Source organism: Puma concolor, chromosome A1 (genome assembly GCF_028749965.1).
Source record: "Puma concolor isolate L17-30 chromosome A1, mPumCon1.1.hap2, whole genome shotgun sequence".
Classification (NCBI taxonomy): domain Eukaryota; kingdom Metazoa; phylum Chordata; class Mammalia; order Carnivora; family Felidae; genus Puma; species Puma concolor.
The window spans coordinates 241,671,875-241,691,264 of NC_141667.1; the positions used below are offsets into that span (position 1 = coordinate 241,671,875).

Genomic DNA, 19,390 nt, shown 5'->3' on the forward strand with positions numbered 1-19,390 from the left:
TGGCATGTGCCCTGTGGGCAACCTCTTTCGTCCCCTTTGTCTACTCCTCCTAGAAGGTGTCCCAATTTCCTGTAAGCTCAGCAATGTATCAGAAAGTATGTTTTACATAGTATTCAGAATCCAGCTGTATTGCAGTATGAAAGTCACCCAGACTATCTAGCCTGCCATACATCTGGAAATATTTTATTTTTATTTTTATTTGAGAGAAAGAGCAAGAACATGCAAAGGGCAGAAGAAGAGAGAGAATCTTAAGCAAGATCCATGCTAATCGTGGAGCCTGACGTAATGCTCAATCCCATGACCCTGGGATCATGACCTGAGACTGAAATCAAGAGTTGGTGGCTCATATGACTGAGCCACCCAGGTGCCCGCTGAAATACTTAAAAAATTCTCTTTGGGGTGCCTGGGTGGCTCAGTCGGTTAAGCAGCTGACTTCAGCTCAGGTAATGATCTCCTGGTTCGTGAGTTCGAGCCTTTTGTTGGGGTCTGTGCTAACAGCTTGGAGCTGGAACCTGATTCGATTCTCTCTCTATGCCCCTCCCCCACTTGCATTCTTTCTCTCTCTCAAAAACAAAGAAACATTAAAAAACAATTTTTTTTTTTTTAATTCTCTTCAATTGTTTCTCAAGATTTACAAATAATAGAGTTTTACCAGGTTAATCTCTTTTGTTTATTGTGTCCTAGTTTTATATACGTGTGTGTGTGTGTGTGTGTATACACACGCTCTTCCCCACAGCTACTGTACTCTGAATTCTATCCATGATTCTCCCTCCTTGGCAGCCAATTCCAACATCCCCAGGATAGCATTTATAATATAATTTTATTTTAGCAAGTGTTATTGCAAAGTTAAAAGGGTAGAATACAAATAAGTCTGTATTTGATAATTTTCTGAAAGAAATCTAATGAGATATACACTCAGACTGCTTGGCAAGAGTAGGTAATGTAGAAAACCAAAAATCTTTATAATTTCTAAATGTGCTAAAAGCAAAGTATAGGAACTCAGAAAATACCTGTTTAATCAATTTAGAAGTCACAGAATGACTTAAGTCTTCAAGATAAAAATGTGTTTCTTTGGAAGGGTCAATAAAATCTACTTCATTACTTCCTGATCAGAATTATACTGGGAGAGAGGAGTTAGAAAAGTGAAATATGGTACATTATCCTGAAAAAATACTGCAAAATAATTACAAACATACTTACCAGAATTCTCATCTGCTTGGCTCATACTATCCAGAACCTCTTGATCACCTTCTGCAGCTATATAAGCCCAAGTATCAGTTTCGTCTCTTGTATTTCTCCTTTCTTTAAGTAACTGCTTGTTTTCCTTGGTTTTGTGATCTTCTGTGATTTTATAATCTAGTGGTATTTCTTCTCTTTTCCGATTAGTCTCAGGAAAATCATTTTTTTCTTCTGGAGTTAATTTAAATAAATCAAATGCATTTCTGATTTCCTTAAATGCTAGTGAAAAAATAAAATTGAGAATAAATATGACTCACAAATTTCTGTTGTAATCAAAAGAAAATCTAGGTATTAAAGAAATAGTAAGAATTTGAAATTTTTACTAGTATCTGTCTTGGTTATAAAGCATGATCAGATTTACTATCAAAGCTGTGAACTTGTTTCAACTGGCCTTTCTACTGCCTGCTCAATATTTAGAAAGGTGTCTAAAGTGAATGGCTGTTAAACTAGGTGTTCGGAACTACTGCCTGTTTTGACAAAGGCCTACTGAAGATAGTGAGCCTCACAATAATCCTAGTCTCAGGACACCACTGTCCTTCTGCTAAAACAACTGCCTACAACTGTATCCCAAAGTTAACCTTGCACAAAAATGGCTCTTGGTGGAGAGTGGGGGAAACTGAAGGGTGCCAGCACACTGACCATGCACCTGGTAAAATTGTACCTGATGTCTGTAAAAATCTACTTAGCTTTTAACTAAACATAAAAGTGGAAAGAAGAGGGGCGCCTGGGTGGCGCAGTCGGTTAAGCGTCCGACTTCAGCCAGGTCACGATCTCGCGGTCCGTGAGTTCGGGCCCCGCGTCGGGCTCTGGGCTGATGGCTCAGAGCCTGGAGCCTGTTTCCGATTCTGTGTCTCCCTCTCTCTCTGCCCCTCCCCCGTTCATGCTCTGTCTCTCTCTGTCCCAAAAATAAATAAACGTTGAAAAAAAAATTAAAAAAAAAAAAAAAAAAGTGGAAAGAAGATGGGGTGCCTGTGTGGCTCAGTCAGCTAAGCCCCCGGCTTCGGCTCAGGTCATAATCTCACGGTTCATCGTTTCAAGCCCCACATCGGGCTCTATGCTGACAGCTCAGAGCCTGGAGCCTGCTTTGGATTCTGTGTCTGCCTCTCTGTCTGCCCCTCCCCTGCTTGCACTCTGTCTCTCTCTCTCTCTCTCTCTCAACAATAAATAAACATAAAAAAATTAAAAAAACAAAGTGGAAAGAAGAGTGGCAAAACAACAGATATGACATAATAACCCCCATAAAGGGCAGAATAGAAAAAAACTAGGAAGAATTCCATTATAAACTCAGGGTACAAGACAGATTTTATCAGCAGGGATGCTGAAAATTGGCCTCCTAGTGAATACCATTATAAAAGGAGTGAACAGCAGTTTAAGACTACATATTCCAAGTGTATGTGAGGAAGAAAAAAATTAGTTCCAACTGTACTATATTTTGAATCCCTAATCTCGACTCTGAAGAATGATACATGCTTAAAATATGGTACTTTGAATAGATACTCCTAAGTTATAACTACTTTATGCAAAATCCATCAAAACAAGTGGTCCTTCCCAGCTTCCTATAATACTCTAACTTACTGCTAAGTCCCAACCCAAGCTGTAACCAAAATCTAATTTGAATATTACCTCAGCCATATACAGACTTGGGTGGGCGGGGGGGGGGGGGGGGAGGACAAGAAATTACCTATCTTTTAGAATCACTGCTTCATGAGAACATGTGTTCCAAGTACTTTTGGTACATGAACTAAAATATCCAGTGGGGTTTATTTAAATACTATAATGGTGAATGCTTTATAAAGTACCTGATTCTAGTACTGACATGTCATGGATTCTCAATTATGGTGTATCTTGATGTGATACAAAATTTAAATTCAGTATCATATTTATATAAATGACTCAGCGCTTAAATACAATTAACATATTAACAGTGGTTTGTCTCATTTAGCATCCATTGTAAGAGACCTTTACTTTTCCACCACAACGGATTTATAATGTACTAGATCAAGTACTAGTGTACTCCATCAAAAGGAGAAACAAAAGTGAACAGAAGAGAAAAAAATTACAGAAATATGAACTGTCATATAATAAAGTAACTGTTTAAACAAAAGTAGCATAAAGTTCTAAATTCTCCAGTGAATGAAATTTTCTAGTTCTGTGACACTGCAGGTTAGAAAAGAGAGACTGTCTTCACAGCAAATTAAATTTTTGTATAAAAGACTGCAATGGTAAAAGGTAAAATGTTAGTATTCACACTCACTCTTTAATCCCTTTGGCTCTTTACGACCTTTTTCTTCCTTGTCCAAATCCTGCCTTTTCTGGTATTTTTCTTTGGGTTCATTTTTTTTAATCTCTTTCTCCTAAAAGAGACATATGCAAGATCCAAAACAAGGACAGAGAAGGAACTGATACTATATATCTGAAAATTGGAAAACGCAGGTTTCTGGCATCAGTGACTGTCTTTTGGGTACTATGGCACACGACCACGGATTATTATATCCTTTTGAATGTCAACTGCTTCTTCAATCAAGATTATCCCTCAACTCTGATGATTTATAAAAATATCAAATTCAAAACTCAACACCTCACTCTTATTTTTTTTAATTATTAAAAATAAAGAAAATTCCAAAATATCTTCCTACACTCCTACTAACCAAACAGGACTATTTTTATTTCTCCACATTCTCCCCTCTGATCATTGTAAATTTGCATAATTTTGTTGTTTAAAGTTCATTTTCCTTTATTTACATCTCATAGATATTTTTACATGACTGGTTTCATATTTACAACTTTCCTCACTGTAGCATTTTAGAACCTTTTCTATTTTTGCTACATTGACCTCATAATTAGTATTTCAATGGATAGGTATAGTCCCAAAGCTGATACAGCAATATTTTCCTAATCATTTCCCTCATGGAAATGGTATGGTAGACAGACTGGTATGAATTTTAGTGAGGCTAACACTGCCATAAGTATCTTTGTATACCTAGCTTTTTCTTCCTTTAAAATGACTTCCTTAAGATAAATCCACAAACACAGAATGGATGGAAAAAACAAAGATCTTTTTCATAGCCCATGATACTGTATATATGTATACCTTAATAATGTGGAAAATATTTCCATTTTGAAAAGCCATATGAAAATAATTTTTATAATAATGGGATAACTCCTATTAAACATATTTTTGTAAGATTAAAAAAAATTCATAATGTTAGTGCTTATTATTTAAGTAAAAAAGCAGTATATTTTTAAGACAATAGGAAAAATACCAAGTAAGGTATGAAAAGCTGAGCTGATGAAGCTTATTTTCAGTTTTACTACACAATGTTACACATCATCTGAGTAGCCCTGAAAAAAATCCTTGTTTTGTTTACAAATTAGTCCTCAATTTTCTAGTCGTAGTCTAAAAGAAAGCAAATTTTAAGACTAAGAGATTAGTGTGGGAGGTCCAAAAGCTGGATGATCTTCATCATTTATAACTACCTATTCTAATCACACATTAAGGAACTCCCTAACCACATAAAAACTATTCTTCTAGTTTGTTACACCGTTTCCACTTTGTTTTTGTAAAGTTTCTTGAACACTCAAAGGAGTGCCAGCTTGACAGGAGCATTTCTGTACTCTGTAAGATTTTTACTGCCCTTCAACTGATCCCCCCAAGTACTTACCTCCCCAGCTGAGTCAGTAGACCTGAGGCCTCTCTCTTCCACACCTGCTCTTGAACTCTTCTGTGTCTGGGCAGGTGCAGGTATCAGCTTATCTAACTCTGTGGTGCTTCTGCCTCTGTCCTGACTCCTTTGCTTCTTATGTATAGGTTTCTTCTCTAGGAAAAGGTTCCTGTTTTCTAGTGTTTTGCTCTCTCTGAGTTCCTCAGTCTTTCTCAGTTTTTTCCTTTTTCTCTTTGCTTTGACATCAGCATCTTCATCGGCACTCACAGAGCCATCTGGCTGTTTATCAAAAACATCCTGAATTGCATCTTGCCCTGCTTTGTCTTTTGCACTTTTAATCTTCTGTTTCTCTTCTCTGTTGTCAGAATGAAAATCTTCATTGTCATCTTCTTGAGAAGGGGAGTCATTAAGTACACTTGATTCCGATTCCAACTGATATTCAACACATTTCTCTTTTTTTGTTTTTCTGTTTTCTTTGGAATCTTCTCTTATTTTAGCCTTTAAATCTCTTCCTTCACCCTTTTTAACTTTCTTTAATTCCTTAGTTTCTTTTGTGTCCTCTTTTTTGGGCTTTTTGGATTCCTTTATTTCTTCTTTGGCTTCCGAAATTCTTTTCTTTGTCCTTAAATCAAAAACTAAACTTTCAGAAGAGCTCTCCAGGTCTGGTTTGGATTTATCTTTTGGTTTCCCAGTCTTTGCTTTTTTCTTTTTCAGATCATCTGGGCTTTTCTCTTCTCTATGCCTCAATTTTTTCTTTTTCTTCTTTGGAGAAGTATCTTCTTTTGTCTCACTTTGCTGATCACTATCAGAATTTGCCTCAAATATGTCATTATTTAAGGACAGTTTCTATAAGATATAAAAAAGACTTAAATACTCATTAACATAGTAACTGGAAAAGTAGTACGAATGAAATCTAGTAGTAATTTTTTTCCCCAAGTTTCTCAACTTCTTAAAATTATTAATTGAAGTTGTATATGACTTATGTCTCTGATTTAGCAAATAGGTCTTGGTTGTGATACTGAGCATCATTTTAAAATGAAAGCAGATAAACACAGTGAAAAAAACGTTAGTGCCACTGAAGGTCCTAAACTAAAGCAGAAGTGAGTAATAACAGCCTTATGAATGGTGTGTTTTACGTGATCTGAAGTTCAAATTTTCCAAAAACACCAAAAAAGTTATCTGTACAGAATTGGCTGTCAAAAAAGTAGTTATCAATCCAAAAGCAAAGTTTTTTTAAGACTGAATCCTAGATGTCCTTAAATTTGCTGTTATATTTCACAGTTACACACGGAATAAGCAAGACTGTACACAAATCTTACTTCCCCAACTGATTTGATTTGTGTTGTATAATCTGAAATACCTCCTATGGAAAATAAAGTTTCCTATTCTAAAAAAACAAAACAAACAAAAACCCTAAATAAACAAACGAAACCACACCTTAAAAATATAATATGTATGGGGCGCCTGGGTGGCTCAGTCGGTTTAGCATCCGACTTCGGCTCAGGTCATGATCTCGCGGTGTGTGAGTTCGAGCCCCGCGTCGGGCTCTGTGCCGACAGCTCAGAGCCTGGAGCCTGCTTCAGACTCTGTGTCTCCCTCTCTCTCTGCCCCTCCCCTGCTCATGCTCGCTCTCTCAATAATAAATAAATGTTAAAAAAAAATAAAAAAGATTTATTATATGTATAGACACAAAAACACTATGCAAACACTATGCAGTATTTTCAGCTCCCATTTCCCCAAATCCTTTTCTTCTAAATGACTTGGGGGTAGAAAGGGAGGGAAAAGGTAGGTACATTTACAAAATGTTTTCCCTACAGTGTGTAAGAAATGAATGCCACTAAGGTTACAGAGACAGTGAGAATATGGTGGAATTGGCATAAGTTTTTCAATTTCCCAGAAGCACTTCATAAAAAGACAAGACTAGGGTGCCTGGCTGTCTCAGTCAGTAGAGCATGTGACTCTTCTTTTTTTTTTTTTTTAAAGAATTTTTTAAAATGTTTATTTTTGAGAGAGGGGGAAGGGGCTGAGAGAGAAGGGGACAGAGGATTCAAAGCGGGCTCTGCGCTGATATAGGACTCAAACTCACGAGCTGTGAGATCATGATCTGAGCCACCCAGGAGCCCCTGCAAGTATTTTTTTTAAATGTGGTTGAAACTCAAATTGTAGGGAAAGAAGATCAACATTCAGTCCTTAAAATAAAGACTTCAACTAGGTAAGAATCTATTTCTTGTGAAAAATTTCCACCACATAGTTCTAAGTTTGAGAACCTCTGCCAATATTCTAAAAAAAAAATAATTTCTAATGGAAAAGAAAAAAAGCAAAAGCAAGTTGAGAAAGAGTTGGTTTAATTTATAAAATAGAAGCTTGGAATGAAATTTACATGGGAAAGAACAATGGGAAAGTCTTATAAGATTCATGAATAAAGCCAATTATTTGTGGAAAAAGAGGACCAAGGATAAAACAATGGACAAATTCACAGAAGAAAACCCTTACCCTAACTTTTGCATCTGTTTTAATATTATCCCACTCTAGCCCACCACCAAATCTTTTTCCAAACTGATTACAGAACTTTAACTTACCTAAGGTCCTCTGATCTCTTTATCCTTACTATCAGAAAAAGCTTACTAAAAAGCAATAAAGTAGCTAAAAACTAAAGTGGGAATAGAAGAGAAAAACAAAAGACCTGGATAATCAGCTCTGTGCATAATCTGTAATAGATTAAAATTTACAGCTTTATAAAATGATCTAAGATTTATTTTATTTTAATTACCATAAAAATCAGACATAAGAAATGTGTTAATAATGCAGACAAAATATAAAGTATGCACTGTACAGTAGAAACATGAATAGTACAGAAAATATTCTTAAGGTACATAAAAACAAGATGCTCAAATCATGGACAAATAAAGTTCTGACATGTTTTTAACCCTCCCCACTTTCACCTTACTGTTGACTAGAAGGAAAATATTAATCAACACGTACAAACTATACTTGTGTATCAACCGTGATCATAGGTTGACGACAGAAAGAAGAGTTTGGCAAAAATCAATATAAGCATTCTATGAGAATCAAGTGGCTATACAGAATTTATAATAGGAATACTATATATTTTATTACCATTTGTAAAGTTTTACTGCACATTCCTTATACCAGTAAAATTTGTAATAAGTTTATTATACTAAAAAAAGAAATATGAACTAACATGATACCTGAATATCCTTCTTGACTGGCTTAGCTTTGTTCTCCACAACTTTCTTCCTAAATTCGAGAAGAACTTCTTTACAGTCCTCAAGATGAATCTCAGGCTCCCAAGTATCATCATCTGATGTGTACCCTTTCCATCGAACTTTGTAAAGGATTTTACCCTGTTACAGAATTAAAAACAGGCAAATAAAGGACATTAAATTTGATAAGTGATTAAATTTCCAAAAACATAAAACCCTGAGAATGCATGAATGAACTTGAAATGGAGATTAACATCATTATAAAGTATGTTCATCTCTTGAAGCAAGTGGGTTTACGAAAAAACAGTGCCACACCAGGGACGCCTGGGTGGTTCAGTTGGTTAAGCGTCCAACTTTGACCTAGGTCATGATCTCGCCATTCCTGAGTTTGGGCCCCGTGTCAGGCTCTGTGCTGACAGCTCAGAGCCTGGATCCTGCTTTGGATTCTGTGTCTCCCTCTCTCTCTGCTCCTCCCCCACACACGCTGTCTCTCTCTCTCAAAAATAAATAAATGTTAAAGAAATTAAAAAAAAAGAATGAAAAAACAGTGCTACACCAAAACTAAAAATAAACAAATGGGACTATATCAAACTAAAAAGCTTCTACACTACAAAGGAAACCACTAATAAAATGAAAAAGCAACCTACTGAATCGGAAAATATTTGCAAATCACATGTCTGATAAAGGGTTAATATCCAAAATATATACAGAACTCAAACAACTCAATAACAAAAAACCCTCAAACAATCTGATTAAAAATTGGGCAGCAGATCTTTCCAAAAAAGACATATAGATGGCCAAGGGGGGGGGGGGGTGCTGTGGAGTACAGATGGCCAACAAATACATGAAAAGATGCTCAACACCACTAATCATTAGAGAAATGCAAATCAAAAACACCATGAGATCTCATTATAAAAAAGAAATAACAAGTATTAGGAAGGATGAGGAAAAAAGGAAACCCCCTGTGCAATGTTGGTGAGAATGGAAACTAGGTTAGCCGCCATGCAAAAACAGTATAAAGGTTCCTCAAAAAATTTAAAAACCACAAACTACCATATGACCTAGCAATTCCATTTCTGGGTATTTATCTGAAGAAAACAAAAACGCTAACTTAAAAAGATATATGTACCCCCATGTTCACTGCAGCATCGTTTCAACAGCCAAAGAGTGGAAATAGCCCAAGTGTCCTCAACAGATGAATGAAGAAAGTGTGGTGCGTGTGTGTGTGTGTGTGTGTGTGTGTGTGTGTGTACACACATTTATGTATATGCACATGTGCGCGCACGCACACACACACACGCACGCACACAAATGGAATATTATTCGGCCATAAAAAAAGAATGGAATCTTGCGCCTGGCAACATGTCTGGACTTCAAGGACATTATACTAAATAAAATAAGTCAGACAGAGAAAGACAAAACTGCATAATCTCACTTATGTATGGAAGGTAACAAAACAAAATGAAAACCCAAGCTCACAGATAAAGACAACAGACGAGGTTGCCAGAGGCAGGGGTTAAGAGTAGAAGATACAGATGAAGGAGGCAAAAGGCACTTCCAGTCATAAAACAAGTCATGGGGATGTAATGTGCAGCATGGTGACCACAGTTAATACTGTACTGCATACTTAAAAGTTGTAAGAAAGCAGATCTTAAAAGTTCTCATCGTAAGAAAACGTTTGTAACTACGTAAGGTAACAGATGTTAACTAGACTTACTGTGATGATTTTGCAGTGCATAAAAATATTGGATCATTATGTTGTACACCTGAAACTAATACTAATACTACTGGTATATGTCAATTATACCTCAATTTTTAAAAATTAAAATACATAAACAGTATTACTGATCTACTTTTCATAAATTGAAGACTGAGGTCCTTCTCTGATTATATAAGCAACATGTAATCTTTGAAAATCAATAAAAAGCAGGAAAAAACCCAAAAACCACCCACAGAGTATTGATAACGATTTGACCTATTTCCCACTCTTTACATTTACAAATGTATTTACAAATATGTAATTATAACTACGTATTAAACACATATTGCTTAGAACACTAAGTGTATCATTTAGATACTTATCTAATACTATGATTTTACTTTCTTTTTTCACTTAGATATGGAACACTTCTTGTTTTACTATTTTTCAAAAGCATGATTTTTACTGATTGTTTTAAATACAATAAAAAATACAAAAAACCTCTCCCTTTGGAAACCAAAGGTTGTTTTGTTTCCAATTTCTTTTTAAAGAAAGCTGTTACATACTTGTGCAGCTCTCATCAGGTTGCTAGAATAAAGTCCCCAAAGACAGATCAATTGGGTCAAATAATAAAGCCATTTAAACACTGTTAAGGGGTACCTGGGTGGCTCAGTTGGTTGAGCCTGCAACTTTGGCTCAGGTCATGATCTTGCAGTTTGTGGGTTTGAGCCTTATGTCAGACTCTGTGCTGACAGCTCAGAGCCTGGAGCATGCTTCAGATTCTGTGTCTCCCTCTCTCTCTGCCCTACCCCCCCATTCACATTGTCTCTCTCTCCCAAAAATAAATAAACATTAAAAAAAAATTTTTTAACACTGTTAAAACACACTGCCAGAAAAAATATTTCTAGAAAAGATGTTCCAATTTACATTTCCACAAGATAAAAGAGCTCATCTCTGTATATCTCTGCAAACTATAGCAGGGCCTATCTCCTATTTTAGTTTGGTCATTCTGTGAGCTAAGAATGGTTTTTACATTTTTAAATGGTTGAAAACAAATCAAAAGAATAAATACATACAAATCAAGTGCTTTATAATCTGTCATGCATGGCCTAAATCTTGGCATTTATGAGCTCATTTAATCTTTACAACAACCCTGTGAAGTACTATTACTCATTTTATAGAGGAGGAAACTGAAGCTTCTAGAAAAAGTAACTAGTAAAGATTACACAGCTAAAAAGTAATTCGGCTGAAATTAACACCCAACGGCACTTAACCAGCTTCTGCATATGAAAAGTTATCCAACTCTGTGAGGATAGTATGTATAAGTATCCAAAGGTGGATGCAGTTAACATAGCCTAGTGAGGTCCCAAGAGAGAAGATCACTGTCTTTGAGAGAAGGAAGGATTCTTAGGATAATGAGGTCATGCCTTCCCCATGAACATTAACTTTAAAACCTAATTTTGCCTCTCAACCTACAAAGTATAATATTTACTATATGGCAATTTACCAAAGTCTGCTGACTTCAGCTTTATGATCACTTACATAATTATTATTATTAAGCCATTCACATTTTTTCTTTCAAGAATTACCGAGGCGCCTGGGTGGCGCAGTCGGTTAAGCCTCCGACTTCAGCCAGGTCACGATCTCGCGGTCCGTGAGTTCGAGCCCCGCGTCAGGCTCTGGGCTGATGGCTCGGAGCCTGGAGCCTGTTTCCGATGCTGTGTCTCCCTCTCTCTCTGCCCCTCCCCCGTTCATGCTCTGTTTCTCTCTGTCCCAAAAATAAATAAAAAACGTTGAAAAAAAAAAAAAAGAATTACCTGCAATATGCCCACTTTAACCACTGCTATTTAACACTGTACCATGAGTTCTAGCCAGAGCAATTAGATAAAAAGATGTAAAAGGCATTCAAGTTAGAAAGGAAGAAATACAACTATTCACTCTATATAGAAACTCCCAAAGAATCAGAAGAAAATGACTAGATCTAATGAATGAATTGAGCTTGAAGAGTACAAGAATAACACACAATCATCAGCTGTGTTTCTACACACATGTAATGCACAGTCCAAAAAGGGAATTGTTTTTGCCTTCAATTTTTATTTTAATTCCAGTTAGTAAACATACAGTGTAATATTAGTTTCAGGTGTACAATACAGTAGTTCAACACTTCCATAATCACCCTGTGTTCATCATGACAAGGGCATTCCTTAATGCCCCTCACCTATTTAACCCGTCCCCCCACCTACCACCTCTCTGGTAACCTTCAGTTTGTTCTCTATAATTGTCTGTTTCTTGATTTGTCTCAGTCTCTCTCTTTTTGCCCTTTGCTCGTTTGCTTTGTTTCTTAAATTCCACACGAATGAAATCATACGGTATTTGACTCTGACTTATTTCACTTAGCATTATCCTCTCTAGCTCCATCTATGTCATTGCAAATGGCAAGATCTCATTCTTTTCGATGGCTGAATAATATGCCATTGTGTGTGTGTGTGTGTGTGTGTGTGTGTATATATATATATCACATTTTTATTCATTCATCAATCGATGGACACCTGGGCTGCTTCCATTCTTGATTATTATATCCAATGCTGCTATAAACACAGGGTGCATGTATCCCTTTGAATTAGTGTTCTTGTACTCTTCGGATAAACACCCTGTAGTATACTAGACCATAAGGTAGTTCTATTTTTAACTTTTTGAAGAACCTGCATACCGTCTTCCATGGTGGTCACACCAGTTTACATTCCCGATAACAACACAAGAGGGTTCCTTTTTCTCTACATCCTCGCCAACACCTGTTGTTTCTTGGGTTATTGATTTTAGCCATTCTGATAGATGTAAGGTGATATCTCATTGTAGTTTCGATTTTCATTTCCCTGATGATAAGTGATGACGGGCATCTTTTCATGTGTCTGTGGCTATCTGTATATCTTCTTTGCAAAAATGTCTGTTCGTGTCTTCTATTTATTTCTTAACTGGATTGTTTTTGGGTGTTGAGTTTTAGAAGTTCTTTATATATTTTGGATAGTAACCCTTTATTAGATATGTCATTTGCAAATATCTTCTCCCATTCTGTAGGTTACCTTTTAGTTTTGTTGATTGTTCCTTCACTGTGCAAAAGCTTTTTATTTTGATGTAGTCCCAATAGTTTTTTGCTTTTGTTTCCCTTGCCTTAGGGGATAGATCTAGAAAAAAGTTGCTATGGCCGATGTCAGAGAAATTACTACCTGTGCTCTCTTCTAGGATTTTTATGGTTTCAGGTATCACATTTAGGTCTTCAATTCATTTTGATTTTTTTTTTCCTGTATGGTGTAAGAAAGTGTTCCAGTTTTCCTCTCCTCCCCCCACCTTTTGTTGAAGAGACTGTCCTTTTCCCAATGGATATTCTTTCCTGCTTTGTCAAAGATTAATTGACCATGTAACAGTTAAGAGGCTGTCCTTTTCCCATTGGAGGTTCTTTCCTGCTTTGTCAAAGATTAATCACCATATGGGGTGCCTGGGTGGCTCAGTCGGTTAAGCGTCCGACTTCAGCTCAGGTCACGATCTCACGGTCCGTGAGTTCGAGCCCTGCGTCGGGCTCTGGGTTGATGATGGCCCAGAGCCTGGAGCCTGCTTCCGATTCTGTGTCTCCCTCTCTCTCTGACCCTCCCCCGTTCATGCTCTGCCTCCCTCTGTCTCAAAAATAAATAAACGTTAAAAAAAAAAAAAATTAAAAAAAAAAAGATTAATCACCATATAATTGTAGGTTTACTTCTGGGTTTTCTATTCCATTGATCTATGTGTCTATTTTTGTCCCAGTACCATACTGTTGACTACTACAGCTTTGTAATATAACTTGAAGTCCAGAATTGTGAGGCCTTTAGCCTTGCTTTTTTTCGTTCTTTTTTTTCCCCCCAAGACTCCTTTGGTTATTCGGGGTCTTCTGTGGTTCCATACAAACTTTAGGATTTTCTGTCCTAGGTTCCATGAAAAATGCTATTGGTATTTTGACAGAGATTACATTAAATGTGTAGACTGCTTTGGGTAGTACAGACACTTTAACAATATTTATTCTTCCAATCTATGAGCAGGAATGTCTTTCCGCTTCTTTGTGTCATCTTCAATTTCTTTCATCAGAGTTTTATAGTTTTCAGAGTACAGGTCTTTCACCTCTTTGGTTAGGTTTATTCCAAGGAATTTTATTATTTTTGGTGCAACTGTAAATGGGATCATTTTAATTTCTCTTTCTGCCACTTCACTACTGGTGTACAGAAATGCAACAGATTTCTGTACATTGATTTTGTATCCTGTGACTTTACCAAATTCGTTTATCAGTTCTAGCAGTTTTTTGGTGGAGTCTTTGGGGGTTTTCTGTATAGAATATCATGTTATCTGCAAATAGTGAAAATTTTACTACTTCCTTACCAATTAGGATGGCTTTCATTTCTTTTTATTGTCTGATTGCTGTGGCTAGGACTTACAGTACTATGTTGAATAAAAGTGGTGAGAGTGAACATCCTTGTCTTATTCATGACCTTAGGAAGAAGCTCTGTTTTTCCCCATTAAGGATAATGTCAGTTGTGGGTTTTCCATATATGGCCTTTATCATATTGAAGTGTGTTCCCTCTAAACCTACTTTGTTGAGGGTTTTTATCATGAACAGATGTTATACTTTGTCAAATGCTTTTTCTACATCTATTAAAATGATCCTATAGGTTCTTTTTTTTTTTTTTAAGTTTATTTTGAGAGAGAGAGAGTATGCATGCATGTGCAAGGGGGAGAAAGAGTGGGGGAGACACAGAGAGAGAGAGAGAAAGAGAGAGAGAGAATGAATCTCAAGCAGGCTCCATGCTGTCTGCACAGACAGTTTTGTGGGGCTTCATCCCACAAATCATGAGATTATGTCCTGAGCTGAAATCAAGAGTCAGATGCTCAACTGACTGAGTCACCGGGATGCCCCATTATCCTTTCTCTTACTGAAGTGATGTACCATGTTGATTGATTTGCAAATACTGAACCCTTGCAACCCAGGAATAAATCCCACTTGACCACGGTGAATGATTTTTTTTAAATGTATTGTTAGATCTGGTTTCCTAGTATTTTGTTGAGAATTTTTGTATCTGTGTTCATCAGGGATATAGGTCTGTAGTTCTCTTTTTTAGTGGTGTCTATCTGGTTTTGGGATCAGGGTAATGCTGGCCTCACAGAATGAATTTGGAGGTTTTCCTTCCTTTTTAATTTTGTGGAATAGTTTTGAGAAGAATAGGTATTAACTCCTCTTTAAATGTTTAGTAGAATTTTCCTATGAAGCCACCAGGTCCTAGACTTTCGTTTGTTGGGAAATTTTTTAATAGTAACTCAATTTCTTTGCTGGCTATTGGACTGTTCAAATTTCTGTTTCTTTCTGTTTTAGTGGCTTATATGTTTCTAGGAATTTATCCATTTTTTTCTAGGGTGTCCATTTTGTTGGCATACAGTTTTTCATAATATTCTCTTATGATTATTTATATTACTATCATGTTAGTTGTTACTTCTCTGATCTCATTTGTGATTTTTATTTCAGTCCTTTCTCTTTTTTTCTTGATATCTCTGGCTAGAAGTTTATCAATTTTACTTTTTCCAAAGAACCAGCTCCTCGTTTTATTGATCTGTTCTTTTGGGTTTTACTTTTTAGTTTCTGTATCATTTATTTCTGCTCTAATCTTTATCATTTCCTTCCTGTTTTTTTCTTCTTTCTTTCTTTTTTGTTATTCTTCTAGCTTCTTTAGACGAAAGGTTAAATTGTTTATTTGAGATTTTTCTTGCTTCTTGAGGTAGGCCCATATTGCTATAAACTTCCCTCTTAGGACTACTTTTGCATCATCCCAGAGGTTTTGGACTGTTATGTTTCAATTTTCATTTGTTTCCATGTACTTTTTAATTTTTTTTTTAATTTCCTGGTTCACCTATTCATTGTTTAGTAGCATGTTACTTAACCTCCATGTATTTGTAGTCTTTCTAGATTTTTTTCTTCTGGCTGACTTGCAGTTTCATAGTGTTGTGGTCAAAAAGATTTATGGTATAACTTCGATCTTGAATTTGTTGAGCCTGGTTTTGTGAGCTGATGTGATCTATTCTGGAGAATGTTCTGTGTGCACTTGAAAAGAATGTGTATTCTGTTCTTTTAGGATGGAATATTCTGAAATTATCTGTTAAATCCATCTGATCCAGTATGTCAATCAAAGCCATTGTTTCCTTGTTGATTTTCTGTTTAGATGATCTACTGATGTATGTGGGATGTTAAAGTCCGCTACCATTACTGTATTATTATTGGTTCATTCCTTTATGTTTGTTACTGTTTTATGTATGGGCGCTTCCAAGCTGGGTGCATAAATATTTACAACTGTTGTATCTTCTTGTTCAATTGTCCCATTATATAGTGTCTTTGTTTCTTGTTACAGTCTTTATTCCCAAGTCTATTTTTTCCAACCTAAGTATCATTACTCCAGCTTTCTCTTGATATCCATTTGCATGACAGATGTTTCCTCATTCCCTCACTTCCAATCTGCAGATGTCTTTAGGTTTAAAACAAGTCTCTTGTAGGCAACATATAGATGACTCTTGGTCTTTTATCTATTCTGTCATCCCATGTCTTTTGATTGGAGTGTTTGGTCTATTTACATTCAAAGTAACTATTGGTAAATATGTATTTATTGACATTCTATTGCTAATTTTGTGGTTGTTTCTGAAGATTTTCTCTGATCTTTTCTTTCTTTCATGTTTTGTTGATTTTCTTTACTGATATATTTAGATTTCTTTCTCTTTTGTATGTTTATTAGTGGTTTTTGACATGGTTCCCATTAGATTTGTATATAACTTCTTTTACATATAGCAGTCTATATTAAATTGATGGTCATTTAAGTTTGAGCTCATTTTCTCTCCTCTACTCCCCACATTGTAGGTTAAGTATATATTAGTATATCTTACGTCCTTTCTTTTGTGTATGAGTTCCTTGACTTTTTTTTTATAGAAATATTCATTTTTACTGTATTTCATACCTCTATACTGTCACTTTTGGTCTATCTTTTCAAAGAGTCCTCTTTAACAGTTCTTTCAGGGCTGGTTTAGTGATTATTTATTTATTTATTTATTGCCCAGGAAACTCTCCTATTCTGAATGATACCCTTGCTGGACAGGGTATTCTTGGCTGCAGATTCTTCCCATTCACCACATTGAATACATCATGCCACTCCCTACCAGCTTGCCAAGTTTCTGCTGAAAAATCTCCCACTAGCCTTATGGGCTTTCCTTTGTAAGTTACTGACTTGTGTGCTGCTGCTTTAAAAATTTTTTCTTTATCACTGTATTTTGCAAATTTAATTACAGTATGTGTTGGCATGAATCTGCTTTGTTGATTTTGATGGAAGTCCTCTGTGCCTCCTGGATATGGATATTGGTTTCTTTTCCCAGATTAGGGAAGTTTTCAGCTTTTATTTCATTAAATAAAATCTCTGCCCCCTTTTCTCTCCCTTCTTCTTCTGAGACTCCTATAACATTAATATTGATTGATGGTGTCACTGAGTTCCCTAAGCTATTCTTTTTTTTGTCTTTACCTATTTTTGAGAGAGAGACAGAGACAGAGTGTGAGCGAGGGAGGAACAGAAAGAGAGGGAGACACAGAATCTGAAACAGGCTCCAGGCTCCAAGCTCCCAGTACAGAGCCCAATGTGGGGCTCGAACTCACAAACTGCGAGATCATGACCTGACCCAAAGTCAGACACTTAACTGACTGAGCCACCCAGGTGCTCCATTAAGCTGTTCTTAAATTTAATTTTATTATGTTTTTAGAGAGAGATTGTAAACAGGGGAGAATAGCGGAAGGAGAGAGAGAATCCATGGTCAGCACAGAGCCCAACGTGGGGCTTGATACCACGATCCTGGGATTATGATCTGAGCCAAAATCGAGTCAGATACTCAACCACATGAGCCACACAGGAGCCTCCCTAAGTCTCTTCTTGTTTTGTGTAATTCTCCTTCTGGCTTTTGTTCAACTTAGTTACTTTCCATTACGGTCTTCTAGGTCATGAATTTGTTTCTCTGCTTCTTCCATACTGCTATTCATTTCATCAAGTGTGTTTCTCACTTGTTTATTTAAGCCCTTTATCTTTGCTATGTTATTCCTTATCTCTGTGTTAAGGGTATCACTCATGTCTTCCACTCTTTTCTCAAGTCAAGTGAGTATACTTATGATCACTGCTTTAAATTCTCTATTAGGCATGTCATATATGTTTTGCTTAGATCTCTGACCATAGCCTTGTACTGTTTTTTCATTTTGGATAAATTTCTATGTCCTCATTTTGTCTGCCTCTCTGTTTCTGTTAAGAAAGTCAGCAATTTTATATATACAATGAAATACTACTTGGCAATGAGAAAGAATGAAATCTGGCTATTTGTAGCAACATGGATGGAACTGGAGAGTATTATGCTAAGTGAAATAAGTCAGTCAGAGAAAGACAGATACCATATATTTTCACTCATATGTGGATCCTGAGAAACTTAAGAGAAGACCATGGGGGAGGGGAAGAGGGGAAAAAAAGTTAGAGAGAGGTAAGGAGGAAAACCATAAGAGACTCAAATACTGAGAACAAACTGAGGGTTGATGGGGGGTCGGGGAGAGGGAAAAGCGGGTGATGGGCATTGAGGAGGGCACCTGTTGGGATGAGCACTGGGTGTTGTAAGGAAACCAATTTGACAATAAATTATATTATATAAATACACACACACACACACACACACACACACACACACACACACACAAGAAAGTCAGCTATGCCTTCTACTCTTGAAAGTAGTAACTTTATGAAGAGGATGTCCTGGTGTGCCCTGCAGTGCAGTGTCCCCTGTTCACCAGAACCTGGCACTTAGAGAGTATCGTATGTTGCTTATACTTGGCTGTTGTATCTTAGTCACATTTCCTTTCAGTGCAATTGTTTGCATTGACTCTACCTTTGTGGGCTGTGCCCGCTCTCTGGTGTTAGTGGGACCCAGGCAAGACAGCTCTGAGGGGGGCATGCCCATCAGGGAGCTTGGGAGCAGGATGATGTTGTTAGCAAATTTTGGGTTGGGCCACTAGTCCAATGCTGGATTCCTCGAAGTGCTATAGCAGCTGGGAGCTGTGCATGGAGGTGGCAGGGGCTAAAAGGCTGGCATGGTGCATGATGATAGCTGGGTATGGGCGGGCCTGGTGCACGAGAGCGGGTGGGAGCACGTGGCTGGGTGCAATATGCTAGGTATTGGAGTGAGCGTGCGTGGCTTTAACAAAATTCATCTTGAGTCCAGGACCAAGGTTAGCAGGCCTGGAGCGGGCGAGTTCTCAGGAGAAATCATGGGCATGGCATACTGCCAGCACATTAGGTAGCAAGTGTTTGTGCAGCTCTGCCTCCTATAGGTGGCTCTGAGTTTAGGCTGGTGGGAGTGGAGAGGAAAAGAGCACCTGCCAGCTCCTTTGTTTTCAAAGAAGTCCTCCAACATGGTCCAAACTCAGTATGAACAGATCTGTCTCCTCTATGCCCCCAGTGTTGTATGCATGCTGTTTTTATGTTGCCTCTCCA

At 37.0% G+C, this 19,390-nt stretch overlaps 1 protein-coding gene across 1 annotated transcript in view; it reads right to left on the reverse strand.

Annotated features, from left to right (window-relative positions):
- MPHOSPH8 (M-phase phosphoprotein 8) overlaps positions 1–19,390 on the reverse strand; it is a 57,289-nt gene that overhangs the window by 27,909 nt on the left and 9,990 nt on the right. The window contains exons 2-5 of the mRNA XM_025924157.2: positions 8,111–8,266; positions 4,902–5,747; positions 3,494–3,593; positions 1,201–1,458 (exon numbers count right to left, since the gene is read on the reverse strand). Of these exons, the coding sequence (XP_025779942.1) occupies positions 1,201–1,458; positions 3,494–3,593; positions 4,902–5,747; positions 8,111–8,266 (1,360 nt within the window). The remainder of the gene's footprint in view (positions 1–1,200; positions 1,459–3,493; positions 3,594–4,901; positions 5,748–8,110; positions 8,267–19,390) is intronic.